This window comes from Pan paniscus, chromosome 4 (assembly GCF_029289425.2).
Source record: "Pan paniscus chromosome 4, NHGRI_mPanPan1-v2.0_pri, whole genome shotgun sequence".
Lineage (NCBI taxonomy): Eukaryota > Metazoa > Chordata > Mammalia > Primates > Hominidae > Pan > Pan paniscus.
This window is the reverse complement of record NC_073253.2, coordinates 172,986,532-173,002,138: the sequence shown is the minus strand read 5'-3', so window position 1 is coordinate 173,002,138 and position 15,607 is coordinate 172,986,532. Positions and strand designations below refer to the sequence as shown.

Here is a 15,607-nt window from a genome sequence, read left to right as displayed (position 1 = left end):
TTTCACCGTGTTAGCCAGGATGGTCTTGATCTCCTGACCTCCTGATCTGCCTGCCTTGGCCTCCCAAAGTGCTGGGATTACAGGCGTGAGCCACCGCACATGGCCCAGATTAAATACTTCTTTAGAAGATGGACTAGAAATGGGTCATCAGAAATTGTTTTTACTTACATATGAAGAATTCCAATCTTCAAAAAATTTTAGAACTCAATCAGAACTTGAGAACTTCTTTCAGTAGGTGCTGTGATTCAATAACCAGAATTCTGCTTTACTTTATAGTTATACAAGTATTTCTGTCATTTTCCTGCTAAATTACATGAAGGGGGTTGTCTGCTTATGAGCTGCACCACCGAGCAGCATGCCTATCAGTGAGAAGGTGCCTGACAATTCTCAGTTGAAATGTCCTGACCAAGTTCCCCCAGAAATTTGTAAGTATTCAACTGTATTAAAACTAAATATATTGTTTTTAATGACAGATAGTCACTATTTAGTAAAATGATTACTGTGCTATAATAGAACACGTCCTTAGCCCAAAATTAAATGGCCACAGATTGACATATGCATAAAGCTTATCAACTATCACATATCACATTTTAAGAAAAATCAAGAAGACTAATAGATGATCTCTTCTTCTTTTTCTTTTGTGAAACAGGGTCTTGCTCTGTCACCCAGGCTGGAGTGCAGTGGTGCAATCATGGTTCACTGCAGTCTTCACCTCCTGGGTCCAAATGATCCTCCAACCTCAGCCTCCCAGGTAGCTGGGGCCACAGTCGCATGCCACCATTCCCGGTTAGCGTGTGTGTATGTGTGTGTGTGTGCAGAGTCTCCCTATGATGCCTAGGCTGGTCTCAAACTCCTGGGCTCAATCAGTTCTCCCTCTTTGGCCTCCCAAAATGCTAGGATTACAGACATGAGCTAAATCATAACAAAGAAATTATATTTTAAAAGTAAAGTCAAAGGTAGAATTTAAGAACAAAGGAATTCTATTTCTATACTTACTAGTCCCAGGTAGACAAACAACACGGCCTTCCTCAGCCTCTTCCTGAGTCCTTTCAGAAGAGTGTGAGCCATGAGAAATCAGAGCTGTTATTTTCTGGTTGAAACTGACACTTTAGGCTACTGTTTTCATTTGCCTGTTGAAAGACTAACTTAGCTGTATTAATCATTTAAGTTAAAATTAAACATTTTGAAGGGGAAACATGGGGAGCAGACAACATCTACCTTACTCAAGGAGGCAAATAATCAATGTAAAAGGAATGAGAAAAATCACCATTGGAACCATGGGTGTAATGAATGTTTCCAAGAGGCTTCAGCAATGATGCTGAAACCAGCTCGTGAAGGTTGCCGGGGAGTAAGATGTTCACAGTGCTTTGATGTCTCATCCCACAGATGACTAATAACAAAAGGGAAAAGCTACCTTCACAAGGAGATGTCCAGTTGACACTACCTCAACCAAAATTATTAAACATAGCATCAGCAATCGTGGGACAAACAGACGCAAACATCTCCTGGTGTGACGCGGTAAGTACGCAACACTGCCTAATCTGAATTAGGCATTATTCCCTGTTTAATCTGGATCCACTCATGAGAACACTGTTTAATCTGTATTCTTGCCAAAATGCTCAATCTATTGTAGTCAGAAGAAAAAAGCAACCAGATATATCTAGATTATGGGTCACTCTACAAAACAGAGCCCAGATTTTTCAAAATGTTTCATGTATTGAAAGAACTACTCCAAAGTAAAAGAATAGAGAGATGTGACAACCAAAGGCAAGGTTAATCTTTGATTAACCTGTGGATCTAAAACAAAAATAAAGAACATTTTGGAGACAATTAGGTAAATCTGAATATGGGCTGTACATCAAATTACTGTATTATAGTTAGATGGTAGAACTGTAATTACATAGAACATGTCATTATTCACAAGAGATAAATGCTGAAGTGTTGGGGTAAAACACCATGCTCTTTGCAACTTACTTTCAAATGATTCAGAGAAGAAAGTACTTACGGAAAGAGAAAGAAACTGCAAAAGGTGGCAAATGCTAGCCACTGGTTGATCTGAATGAAGAATATGTAGATGTCCATTGTTTTGCCTTTTATATTTTCTGTAGGCAAGGGAAAGATAGGAAGGAGGGAAGGTGCAGGCATTTCTTATCAATTCATACCTGTAAAAAACAGAGTTAAAAGAAAACCAAAGGCTTAAAATTCATGTAAACATCCAGTGAGATCAATAGTGATTTTCTGTCAAATTTCTGAAAAGCCATTAAGACTGTAACATACCCGACTACGGTCACCTGTAGGTAACTTAAAGTACTTTTTCTGGAGGTTCCAGTCCTTCTACTTCGTATGTTTTATTCCATCATTCCTGGAATTGCCAGTTGTTCAAAATAAACCTCTAAATGATCATCGTAAGACATTTCATCATCAATATCATCCTTTAATAAAATTAAGAAAAAATAAAACAGGCTCTAAGGCAGTGACTAAACAATAAATAATTTGTAATAAAAAGGGCTGAGATATAAATGAGTCAATAAAATTAAGAAAAAATAAAACAGGCTCTAAGGTAGTCACTAAACAATAATTTGTAATAAAAAAGACTAAGACATAAATGAGTCAATAAAATAAAATAAAAAGTAAAGCAGGCCTTAAAGTAGTGACTAAACAATTTGTAATCAAAAATACCCATCAGACATAAATGAGTCAATAAAGTATAGAATTTTTTTTTGAGATGGAGTCTCGTTCTATTGCCCAGACTGAATGCAGTGGTGTGATCTCAGCTCACTGCAATCTTCACCTCCCGGGTTCAAGCCATCCTCCCACCTCAGCCTCCCGAGTAACTGGGACTACACACGTGCACCACCTCGCCTGGATAATTTTTGTATTTTTTTTTTTTTTTTTTTTTGTAGAAATGGGGTTGTCCCATGTTGTCCAGGCTGGTCTCAAACTCCTGGACTCAAGTGTTCCACCCACCTTGGCCTACCAAAGTGCTGGGATTACAGGTGTGAGCCACCTCACCTGGCCTGTTTTTATACTTGACATGAGACAACTATTATAACTTCAGTCAATTAAAAGTCATTATAAAAAAATATTTAACCTCTTTGAGAGGACAGGACAGAAAGATCCTGACACATTATCAAAGCTTAAGGTAGGATAAATGTGCCATCACAAATGAATGGGAAGAGAGCAGGCCCTTCAGAAAATGGTGTGGCAAATGGTTACCTCTATCAAAAAAGTACAGACGAGCCTATCCTAAGAGAAGTAAAAGGAAGAAAGGGAGGAGAGAGAGAGAGAAAGAGAGAGAGAGGGAGGGAGGACACTGCAGAAGGTTTCAATGTTGCAACACTCAGCTCAGCAAGGATAAGATAAACCAAAGCTCTCAGTCATGGTCTAAGCTGGCACTGGCTTTTTTTTTTTTTTTTTTTGAGACGGAGTCTCACTCTGTCACCTAGGCTGCAATGCAGTGGCGTAATCTCGGCTCACTGCAAGCTCCACCTCCCAGGTTCACACCATTCTCCTGCCTCAGCCTCCCGAGTAGCTGGGACCACAGGCACCTGCCACCACATTCGGCTAATTTTTTGTATTTTTAGTAGAGACGGGGTTTCACCGTGTTAGCCAGGATGGTCTCGATCTCCTGACCTTGTGATCCGCCCGCCTCGGCCTCCCAAAGTGCTGGGATTACAGGCATAAACCACCACGCCCAGCCAGGAAAATATTTAAAAACAAATTAAGCAAAGATTATAAAAGTTTTTGGAGTAACACAGTTCCCGAAATGATCACGATCCATATCAAGTCTGAGCCATGTTGACATCCCCACATCGGGGCCCTTCCTGGTGTTCGAGGAATCTGCAACACAGACAGAGGTGCAAGGGTCACTCGGGAGGCACAGAGGTAGAGGGAGGAGGGGCTCCCTGGGATCGGTGTGCAGGTCTCAGAGACCTCCTTGGGCCCTGGAAGGTGACCTGGGGCCCCTGAGCTCCCCACAATCAGGTCTACTCAGATATCAAGGCACTGAGCCCTGTGTGCTGCTCTCTGCTGAGGGGTTATCTGTCCACAGAGAGTGTCTGTGAGTGTCATGGAGGAAGAACTGAACCTGGGCGCTCACACGGGCACCTTCAGGGGGCTGGTTCCCCGGAGGGTAAAACAGACACAGAGAAACGGGGGAATTTCAAGCATACCAGGATCAACAGGCAGAGTCCCATGCCCCTGGGCCCTAACAGGAGCAGGAGGTCTCATGACACAGGGTGGGGGTGGTGACCCTGCCTTGCCACCCAGATCCTCTGTGCCATCCAGACGGAAGAGCTGCACGTTGAATATGCATAGCTTCCTGGAGAAGAGCTGCACGTTGAACATGCATAGCTTCCTGGAGAAGAGCTGCACGTTGAACATGCATAGCTTCCTGGAGAAGAGCTGCACGTTGAACATGCATAGCTTCCTGGAGAAGAGCTGCACGTTGAACATGCATAGCTTCCTGGAGAAGAGCTGCACGTTGAACATGCATAGCTTCCTGGAGAAGAGCTGCACGTTGAACATGCATAGCTTCCTGGAGAAGAGCTGCACGTTGAACATGCATAGCTTCCTGGAGAAGAGCTGCACGTTGAACATGCATAGCTTCCTGGAGAAGAGCTGCACGTTGAACATGCATAGCTTCCTGGAGAAGAGCTGCACGTTGAACATGCATAGCTTCCTGGAGAAGAGCTGCACGTTGAACATGCATAGCTTCCTGGAGAAGAGCTGCACGTTGAACATGCATAGCTTCCTGGAGAAGAGCTGCACGTTGAACATGCATAGCTTCCTGGAGAAGAGCTGCACGTTGAACATGCATAGCTTCCTGGAGAAGAGCTGCACGTTGAACATGCATAGCTTCCTGGAGAAGAGCTGCACGTTGAACATGCATAGCTTCCTGGATCAGAGCTGCACGTTGAATATGCATAGCTTCCTGGAGAAGAGCTGCACGTTGAATATGCATAGCTTCCTGGAGAAGAGCTGCACGTTGAACATGCATAGCTTCCTGGAGAAGAGCTGCACGTTGAATATGCATAGCTTCCTGGAGAAGAGCTGCACGTTGAACATGCATAGCTTCCTGGAGCACGTCATTGTTATTGCCTAATAAGACCTGGTCTTTCTAGCATCCCCACCGGACCTGTCTTTGCTTTGTAATTTTTAAAATTATGCTTTGGTAAGACACAAATTTCTCATGTTTGTATATTCTAGCATAAAAGGGTTACAGAAGACATACATTTGAAAGAGTGAAAAACAGTGTATATGTACACACACACACACACACATTCATATGTGTACCTTATTTCAAGATTGGAAAATATATTTAAAAAACAGAGGCTCGCTAAATCATGTCCTCAAACCCTCCCAAGTGAGCATGGCCCTGAAATGTCTTCAGGGGTTTGTTTTGTTGGCATTTGGCCCAAGCCAGTGCCCTCTACATACAGAAGCCTCCAACCTCATCTTGAAAAATGGGGCCATGAGGCCACCCCAGGCCCCCACAGAGGCTGAAGGACCCCTGGAACTGGAGGCCCCCAGACCCCCCAGAGGCTGAAGGACTCCTGGGACTGGACACATTTCAGTGCTTCTTGGATCCTGCCGTGTCCCCTGCTTGACACCAGGACCTACTGAGGGGCCTGCTGGCCTGCAATACTGGGTTGGGTGGGCTGCTCGCTTGTGTGACAAGGAGCCTGGGGTGCCTCCATCCCTCTCACACCTTTCCCAGGAGGCCTGAACCAGGGGGATTCATGTCAACCCTAGTGTCTTCTCAGGATGAACTAGTGATGCTCCCTGTTGTCCTCAAGGGGCTGGGAGGACAGAGCTAGGTCCCCCCAAATGAGATGTTGGTGAGCTGAAGAGTTACTGCAGACAACACAGTGCAAAGCCCTTGGAGTCCTGCACATGGGGGTGCGACCAGCACCTCAGTGTCTCCCTCACTAAGCAGCCTGTGGAGGGCTCAGCCCAGCAGGCTCAGGGGCTGCTATGGAGTGGGTGTCTGTTTCCTGGAGCATGTTCTCAGGGCATCCTTCACTTACCTTCAGAGGTCTCTAAAATATATTGAAAATGTCCCAACATTTCAGGACATTCCACCGGCTTTTCTTGCTGGGCTTCCTGGTTTTCTTCTTGGGCTTTCTGGTTTTCCTGATGGGACAACAAGAAAGTGAGCGTAGCCAAGAAGAACATGGGCACGTGCCTACTTCCCTCATCATTCTGCCCACTGCACACTCACACTTCCTCTTCCACTTTGGTCTTTTCTGTTGCTTCTTCTGCAGGTGCAGAGGAAGGACTTGCTGACATCTGTGAGGAAGAGAACAATTGCGCATGTCCAGAGACGCCAGTGCAGGAAAAGACCTATCTGTGAAGGCGGTGCCCAGAGCAGACCCAGATGTCACTGGGGGGTCCCTCCAGCAGGGTGGGGTCCAGCTCTTCTGATCCCAGCCCAGCCCCCTCCCCTGGACCCTGTAGGGTTGTTCAGCAAGATTCAAAGCTGCAACCTGGGGGCCAGTAAACAGGGCAATGCCAAGGCAGTGGGCAGGAGAGCTGGAGAGGGATTTTATTGACACTGAAGACCCGAGGACCTCAACTGTGGGATGAGACCAGGTCCTTCAGGAGAACAATCACAAGAGAGGGAAAGAGGAAAAGGACTAGAGCTAAAAAAGGAGCTCATGAGTCAGAAAGAGGATAAAAGACAGCCAGCATATAAGAGGAGATCAATTACCTGCTGGTGGCTGCCTGTAATGGTGGAGTCTTCCAATTCTGTGAAGCAAGCATCAGAGTGTCCGGAGGAGCAGCTGTGATGGGGTGGCCATAAGAAGGAAAGGGGAGAGTTAGAGTCGAGAGAACCAGACCCCGCTGTCCTGGGGCTGTGGAGCCAACCCCAGAGCCTCTGATGTGCTCATTTCTGGAGCCTTCTCCACAGCCTGTATCATTTCCTCTGTGCTATGAGGGAGGGACCTCTGACTTCCCACGTACTTTCCCAGCCCTCACATTCCATAACTGAGCCAAGGGAGGGGAAGCCGTGTCATTCTGTTCCTCCAAGAGGCAGCCGCCCTCTTCACAACGCTGTGCATGACGTGGAATTCCCTCCCTTCTCCTCCTGTAGGGCCTGTTTCTGTTCCCTCATGAATCCCATTTCCTTTCTCCCTGTGGACCTCCACCAGTCCTACTGTTCTCCAATATAAGAACACTGGAAAGAAGGTCAAGGCTGCACTGCCAGGGCCTCCAATCAACCCATGGATCGCACCCTGGGTCGGCAGCACCTCCCACAGGCCTGGGGTTGTGTTGGGGCCTGCGGGAGGTGATGATGGCCGATGTCACTGATACAGTGACTGTTCTATGCCTGGAATGACCTTAGAGACTTGGAAAATATTCAGCCCTCAAAAGAATCCCAGCAGCTTCTGAATATTTGGAAACGATGGAACAGAATTCAAGGTAAAGCCCCTTGTCCCAGTTGCCTTAATCTGCAGGTGAGGCCAGCAGTTGCCAGCACAGAAATGAGGGGACCCTCCCAGGGTTTGCCTGAGCTGTGGGAAGACTAGGAGGGAAGGCACCTGGCAGACCTGACACAGAGAACAAGCTGGGCCTGACTGGAGTGTGGGGAGAAGGACAAGGCTGCTGAGCCAGAGAGGAGGGTGTGACAAGACAAGTGACCACTGTGCCAGCTGCCCAGAGGCTCTGCCCTGGGCCCAGTGGATTCCAGGGACCAGGCTACAGGGAGGGTGAGAGCCACTGCCTACAGCAACACAGCAGCCCCTCCACACATATCCCTTAGGATTCCTGCCAGCCACAGAGGGCCCTGAGCAACAGCTGGACTTGGGCCTCTCCAGTGAAAGCCAATTTAAGTTTCATTCAAAGCACAGGGATTTGGGATTGGATGGGATTGGGTGAGGAGTGGAGGCCAAAACTGTGCTCAATCATGTGTTCTGCCCTCAGGACTCCAGGATGCTGGGGCACACGTAGGAATCCCAGAGGAAGGATTCCCTATGTCATCCGACCCAGGGAGCACCCTTAGAGCAGGAGCAGACAGTGAGGACAGGACAGGAAGGTGCTGTTGCAGGTCCCGAGAGTGTAGAGAAAGACAGTGGGCTCCTTTCACCTCCTGGCACACGTATGAAGGACTTTGTCTTCAGGATCACGTAGCGCCTGTGTGGGGCTGTGTCCCACCCCACACTCAACTTTACACCTGCATACTCATCTTGTGATCTCTATTCACAAAAAAATGCGACCTCATCAAAACCCAGGGCTCTGGTGCTTGCTGTGGCAAAGGCAGGAATGATCTGGTCTTCTGCACAATGTAATCTTTAAACACCAGAGCAAGAAATGATGGTGCCATACACAACTCGCACAAAGCCCATGAGAACACAACTCTTAGGACTTTCTCATTAAGATACAAAAAATCCCAAGTCAGACTTCTACACCTGTTTCATATTTAGTCACTTCACTGATCCCATCCTAGGCTCCAAAACAAGTGTAACCCAATTCCCAAGAACCCTGTCTCACTGGTCAACCCTGGAGTGTTGGTCCCTACCTGACCAGTCTATTTCCTCCTGGATGGATCCAGAGGTGGTGCCCATGAGCCCAGGTACAGAGACACAAACATTAGCACTACTGCTCTGTCCACCGTGATTCTCCCTGGGCTCTGTGAACTCAGGGGCCTTTATGAAGGCACTGCTCACAGTTGTGAGCCTTCAGGTAAGACAGAGGACCTGAAATAATCCCTTTCAACTGTTCACCGACACTGGCTCATAGCATCTCTTACCTCCAATCTGAGAACCTGAGATTCCAGCCTTGATGCAAATGCGCTGAGTTAGGTGGGTGCAGAGAACAGAACCTGGGCCAGACTCACAGCAGCTGCTTCCCAGGTGATTCTGGGAGAATGGAGATGCTCTCTTAAGAGTAGACTTTTGGCAACTGGGAACTTCTAGCATGGCTCTTGTGAGGAGGTTATGACTTTTTTCATTTATTTTAACATGAATGGGCACATATGCCACTGAGGACCATACTGGAATGCACAGGTCTAAACCCAAAGATGAGGAAGATGTGACTCTCCCCCCTGGTGATTCCTGGCAGAGTGGTTTGCTGCTCTGATCTGATCATTCATGGATGGGTACTTCAGGGGCACAGGAACAAGCTCCAGGCCCCCTGTGAAGTGCAGGGATGCCACAACAAAAATAAAAAAGCCTGGTCCAGCAAAGGAGGACTCGTAAACAGAAAAACAGCCTCTTCTGCAAGAAGAAAAGCTGAACCAAAGTAGCCAGGGTAGAGATGAGGGGGACACTTCATTGACTTCAGGAGCCCACCCTATTCTCCTGTGACCTCGGATCAGAATCCACTCAGGTTTCTAAATTACCATGAGAAACAACAGATTGAAGGAGATGAGCAGGAAGCCTTTTCACACTGGCGCTGGATCTCAGCAAAGGGTTTGGAAGCATTGGAACATTACTGGGGCCCAAGATGGGCTGCCCAGGGCTAAGCTCTGGGATGAGAAGGAACGAGGAGGACATAGTCCTTCCCCTCCGTGACCAGCCATGGCCAGGATTCATCTACACATAAGTAAAGCAAAACAGAGTTTAGGACTAACAATTCCAAGACTATCTCAGAGAAAAAGGCAAAGTGATGTCTTATACATCACACAGGAGAGTTGCAAGGACCACCTGGACTCTGGAGCAGCCCCTCTCCCTTTGCTGAGTTCACCTTGCACTGAAGCAGGGTCCGTTCTCACCTCCCCTGCAACTAGTGTGGGGCAGGTATCCTGCCTGATGATTACTTCATTAAATACAATAGAATATGCCACTGATTATTGTCTGCTTTTGAAAAGAAGCTGAGGAATGACTTCACCATTCTAGACCAAAAGCCTGAGGACTGTGTGTGTTTTACATTAATGATGACACTAAAGCCCACTGTGCAATGTACCTACTCAAACAAACCCTGGAATAGCTGACCATTGAGACCATCTGATAACGATAGTGTTTGGGATCTGAATAGCTTTTCATTCTCCCACATGCACACAGAATTGCTGGAATAACTTGGCCTAGCAAGAAATTATACCAGGGCTTTGTGACAAATTCAGTGTAGTAGCTCATGCCATTAACCTTCCACTCATCCCCGAGTTCACACGTGCCTCTTCCACTTAAAAGACCAAGAGCTTGGGAAATTCAACTCTGCAGCATGTCCATCTGAGGACTGGGGATATTAAACTTATCTTCAGGTACAGCTGTGGTGGAGGATGAATGGATTGATTTATGCAAACTGTGCAGTGGTGATGGAATTTTTCTAGGACATTGATCCTCATGTTGTGCTTTGCAGATGGGAGTATGTTTTCTGCGGAAATGCACACACACTCGCAAAGACATCCACAATCATTCCATATAGACTCTCTCCTCTGTCTCTCCCAACTCTGATGTACCACCCCACCTTACATGACACTGCTGCTTCCAGGGATGACAGTAGCATGGTTAGAGTACTGGACTCTTAGTTTGTTGGGGTGTTTTTTTTTTTTTTTTTTTTGAGACGGAGTTTCGCTCGTTGCCCAGGCTGGAGTGCAATGGCAAAACCTTGGCTCACCGCAAACTCTACCACCTGGGTTCAAGTGATTCTCCTGCCTCAGCCTCCTGAGTAGCTGGGATTACAGGCATGTGACACCACACCCAGGTAATTTTGCATTTTTAGGAGCGATGGGGTTTCTCAATGTCAGTCAGGCCGGTCTCAAACTCCTGACCTCTGCTGATCCGCCCGTCTCCACCTCTCAAGGTGCTGGGATTACAGGCGTGAGCCACTGTGCCTGGTGTGAATCTTAGTAGTTTTTAAACCAAAATTCCCAAATCTCATTTCTGGCAGAAAGCTCAAACCAGAGTGGCCCTTGAGCAAAAGCAGGTGAAGCAGCACTACCTTTACAACACTAAGATTTCAAACCTAAACAAAGAGATGATCCCAGAATACGTACTCTTTGCCGGTGTGGCTGGGTCCACCTGCATCTAGAGAAAAAGAAAACACCATGAGGGTCAGACCATGCTGTCTCCTGTGTGCACAGGTCTTCACTTGTTGACGTTAAAAAGCCAGATGGTAAACAGTGGTTGAGACAATGGCCCCAGTATCTAGAAGACATGCGTGGAAAGGCACAGGATTTCTGTGCAACATTTTCCATTGTTTTTCTTTGACAATTCCAAATTCTTCTCAAGAAGAAGGCATTTCTCTTAAGGAAAATGCCTGTTGACACACAGTTTGTAAGTGTGGATGCCATCTGAAACCACTCTTTAGTTGATAACGAACTCTGGCATTTGCCCACCAAGAAATTCTGTCAATCACCTATAGTGTACATGGCGAGGTGTATACATCTTAATTCAATTGAAACAGAGAAACCGAGAGAAATAAAATTTCCTTTTCAGAGGAAAGAAGACGACTTTACCATGTGAACCCCTGTGGCTTCCTCAGAGATTGTCTGCTCTGGCACATGCTCCTCCAGGTCTTCCAGGTCACCTAGGAAACAGAGTTGCTATAAGCACATGAGCTCCACTCAGTGAATCCCTCAGGTGGTCTTGGAGCTGTGGACACGGGGCTGGCGTGTGTGGAAAGGTGTGTTCACAGCACAGACTCAGCTGCTGCCATTCCATCCTCCATGGTGGAGAGGGAAGGCAAATGGTGAAGGAAGGCATCAGGAAGGCCTCAGAAGGCAGAGCCTTGGTCCTCTAGCTACGCCAACCTCTTCGACATGAAAGAACCCATTGCAAACAGGGCACACCACACAGTGTTTCACTGCAGCATCCAGGGCTCCTCCTTCCTAATCTGACCTGAGCTAACTTGCCCTCTTGTTGATCCCTGCCAAAGTCATTTCCTCCTCACAATCCACTGAGGAGGATGCTGATGTGTTTATCATCCCTTCTAGAAGATTTTGTATGGAATAAGAAGCAACCTTTCTTAAAATAGGAGATTTAATTCTAGCCAAAAGAGTTTATTACTAACTTTCTGTTACAAGGCAAATAAACCAAGATTTGAAAATAATTATCCTACCATTTAAAGATGACCCCTACTTAGCATGTGGTATTTGTTCTTCCACTCTCCCTTTTCAACAGAATTTGTGTGCACCATGATGTTCACTGCTCCTCACGCTCACACTGACTCCAGCACTGGGACAGCCTGTCGTGGGCAGCGAGGGGGTGCGGGGGGCGGGCACTGACCCTCTCCAACCCAGCTGTGCAGGAGATTCCAGCCGGGAAAATGGGTGCCCGGCTAATACCCAAGTTGAGCCTTGAGATTTTTTTATTGGATGCTATGTCTTAGGATTGGGTTCCACTGAACTTCTAAGACTTGCGGTGATTATCTCCTTAAATACAATAGAGTATGGCACTGATTATTGTCTGCTTTTGAACAGGAGCTGAGGAATGACCTCAACGCTGTAGATCAAAAGCCTGAGGACTCTGTGTGTTTTACATTAATGGTCACACTAAAGCCCACTGTGCAATGTACCTACTCAAACCCTGGGTTAGCTGACCATTGAGACCATCTGATAATGATAGTGTGTGGGATCTGAATAGCTTTTCATTCTCCCACATGCACACAGAAGTGCTGGAATCACTTGGCCTAGCAAGAAATTATACCAGGGCTTTGTGACAAATTCAGTGTAGTAGCTCATGCCATTAACCTTCCACTCATCCCCGAGTTCACATGTGCCTCTTCCACTTAAAAGACCAAGAGCTTGGGAAATTCAACTCTGCAGCATGTCCATCTGAGGACTGGGGATATTAAACTTATCTTCAGGTACAGCTGTGGTGGAGGATGACTGGATTGATTTATGCAAACTGTGCAGTGGTGATGGAATTTTTCTTGGACATTGATCCTCGTGTTGTGCTTTGAATATGGGAGTATGTTTTCTGGGGAAATGCACACACACTCACAAAGACATCCACAATCATTCCATATAGACTCTCTCCTCTGTCCCTCCCAACTCTGATGTACCACCCCACCTTAGATGACACTGCTGCTTCCAGGGATGACAGTAGCATGGTTTGAGCACTGGACTCTCAGTTTGTTGGGGTTTTTTTTTTTTTTTTGAGACAGAGATTCATTCGTTGCCCAGGCTGAAGTGCAATGGCACAACCTTGGCTCACCGCAACCTCTACCACCTGGGTTCAAGTGATTCTCCTGCCTCAGCCTCCTGAGTAGCTGGCATTACAGGCATGTGACACCACACCCAGGTAATTTTGTATTTTTAGGAGCGATGGGGTTTCTCAATGTCAGTCAGGCTACTCTCAAACTCCTGACCTCTGCTGATCCGCCCGTCTCCACCTCTCAAGGTGCTGGGATTACAGGCGTGAGCCACTGTGCCCGGTGTGACTCTTAGTAGTTTTTAAACCAAACTTCCCAAATCTCATTTCTGGCAGAAAGCTCAAACCAGAGTGGCCCTTGAGCAAAAGCAGGTGAAGCAGCGCCACCTTTACAACACTAAGATTTCAAACCTAAACAAAGAGATGATCCCAGAATACGTACTCTTTGCCGGTGTGGCTGGGTCCACCTGCATCTAGAGAAAAAGAAAACACTATGAGGGTCAGACCATGCTGTCTCCTGTGTGCACAGGTCTTCACTTGTTGACATTAAAAAGCCAGATGGTAAACAGTGGTTGAGACAATGGCCCCGGTATCTAGAAGACATTCGTGGAAAGGCACAGGATTTCTGTGCAACATTTTCCATTGTTTTTCTTTGACAATTCCAAATTCTTCTCAAGAAGAAGGCATTTCTCTTAAGGAAAATGCCTGCAGACACACAGTTTGTAAGTGTGGATGCCATCTGAAACCACTCTTTAGTTGATAATGAACTCTGGCATTTGCCCACCAAGAAATTCTGTCAATCACCTATAGTGTACATGGCGAGGTGTATACATCTTAATTCAATTGAAACAGAGAAACCGAGAGAAATAAAATTTCCTTTTCAGAGGAAAGAAGACGACTTTACCATGTGAACCCCTGTGGCTTCCTCAGAGATTGTCTGCTCTGGCACATGCTCCTCCAGGTCTTCCAGGTCACCTAGGAAACAGAGTCGCTATAAGCACATGAGCTCCACTCAGTGAATCCCTCAGGTGGTCTTGGAGCTGTGGACACGGGGCTGGCGTGTGTGGAAAGGTGTGTTCACAGCACAGACTCAGCTGCTGCCAGTCCATCCTCCATGGTGGAGAGGGAAGGAAAATGGTGAAGGAAGGCATCAGGAAGGCCTCAGAAGACAGAGCCTTGGTCCTCTAGCTACGCCAACCTCTTCGACATGAAAGAGCCCATCTCAAACAGGGCACACAACACAGTGTTTCACTGCAGCATCCAGGGCTCCCCCTTCCTAATCTGACCTCAGCTAACTTGTCGTCCCTTCTTTATCCCCTCGAGGTCATTTCCTCCCAGGATCCACCTGTCCTGCTGCTGTGTTTTTTGTCCCTCCCAGAACTTGCTTTTTTTTTTTTTTTTTGAGATGGAGTTTCTCTTTTCTTGCCCAGGCTGGAGTATAATGGTGCCATCTCGACCCACCACAACCTGTGCCACCTGGGTTCAAGTGATTCTCCAGTCTCAGCCTCCTGAGTAGCTAGGATTACAGGCATGCCTCTCCATGCTTGGCTAATTCTGTATTTTTAGGAGAAACGGGTTTTCTCCATGTTGGTCAGTCTGGTCTCGAACTCTCAACCTCAGGTAATCTGCGCGCCTTGGCCTCCCAAAGTGCTGGGGTTACAGGTGTCAGTCACCATGTCACAACTTTTGTACTAGATAAAAAGCAACCCTTCCTCAAAGAGGAGACTTAATTCTAACTAAAATATCCTATGTATTCACTAACCTTTTGTTTTAAAGAAGACTAAGCCAAGATTTGAAAATACTCAATTATCCTACCATTTAAAGATGACCCCTACTTGGCCCATGATGTTTGTGCTTCTGCTCTTCCTTATAACACAGTGTGTGTGTTCCATGGGACCTGCTGCTGCTCATGCTCACACTGGCTCCGGCACTAGGACAGCCCATCATGGGGGCAGCAGGTGGGGGTGCTGAACCTCTCCAACCCAGCTGTGTAGAAGAGTCCAGCAGAGAAGATGAGCACCAGGGTAACATCCAAGTTTTTCCTTCGGTTCTTATTTGGTGCTGTGTCTTGGGGGTATGTGCTGAACTGCAGCATATGTAAGGCTTGTGGAGATTATGCCATTAAATACAATATAACACGCCTGATTATTTTGTGCTTTTGATCAGGACATGAGAAAATAACACAGCACTGCATGAGCCACCCTCCATCATGCTAGGAAGGCAAGTGCTCACCCTGCCTCTCAGACCCTAGGGCAAACCCTTTGGTTTTCTTTTCATGTTGCTCTTTCTGAGCTGAGCACACAGAAACCATGACTAGGCTGAGGGATACAAGGCTGAAACTCTACATGACCCTGAAATTATCCATTCTGGGCCCCATTATCTTATGGTCAATAAGAGGCCTCTATAGAGAAAGTTGGGGTGATTTCCCCCTAATCCCGCCTGTAGGCTCCTCTCTTCTCAGTTTCCCAGCAGAACTCGCTGTAGCATGAGGCTGCTCCAGGGTCTAAATGCACAGGAAGAAGCCCTGCCCCACTCTCCCTGCTCAAGATGGGTGGTGGAGGGTCAGTTCTGAG

At 46.8% G+C, this 15,607-nt stretch overlaps 1 protein-coding gene across 2 annotated transcripts in view; it reads right to left on the bottom strand.

The window, feature by feature from the left end:
- The window catches only part of LOC117978296 (protein FAM153A-like), an 81,363-nt gene that overhangs the window by 15,449 nt on the left and 50,307 nt on the right, over positions 1-15,607 (bottom strand). The window contains exons 17-27 of one of the 2 annotated variants that reach the window (XM_055113069.3): positions 13,939-14,009; positions 13,477-13,507; positions 11,399-11,469; positions 10,937-10,967; positions 6,713-6,750; positions 6,224-6,291; positions 6,030-6,135; positions 2,278-3,840; positions 2,006-2,162; positions 997-1,130; positions 169-260 (exon numbers count right to left, since the gene is read on the bottom strand). In XM_055113069.3, the coding sequence (XP_054969044.1) occupies positions 6,042-6,135; positions 6,224-6,291; positions 6,713-6,750; positions 10,937-10,967; positions 11,399-11,469; positions 13,477-13,507; positions 13,939-14,009 (404 nt within the window). In that variant the 3' untranslated portion in view covers positions 169-260; positions 997-1,130; positions 2,006-2,162; positions 2,278-3,840; positions 6,030-6,041. The remainder of the gene's footprint in view (positions 1-168; positions 261-996; positions 1,131-2,005; positions 2,163-2,277; positions 3,841-6,029; positions 6,136-6,223; positions 6,292-6,712; positions 6,751-10,936; positions 10,968-11,398; positions 11,470-13,476; positions 13,508-13,938; positions 14,010-15,607) is intronic. The other variant, XM_063604325.1, reaches the window with a different exon arrangement.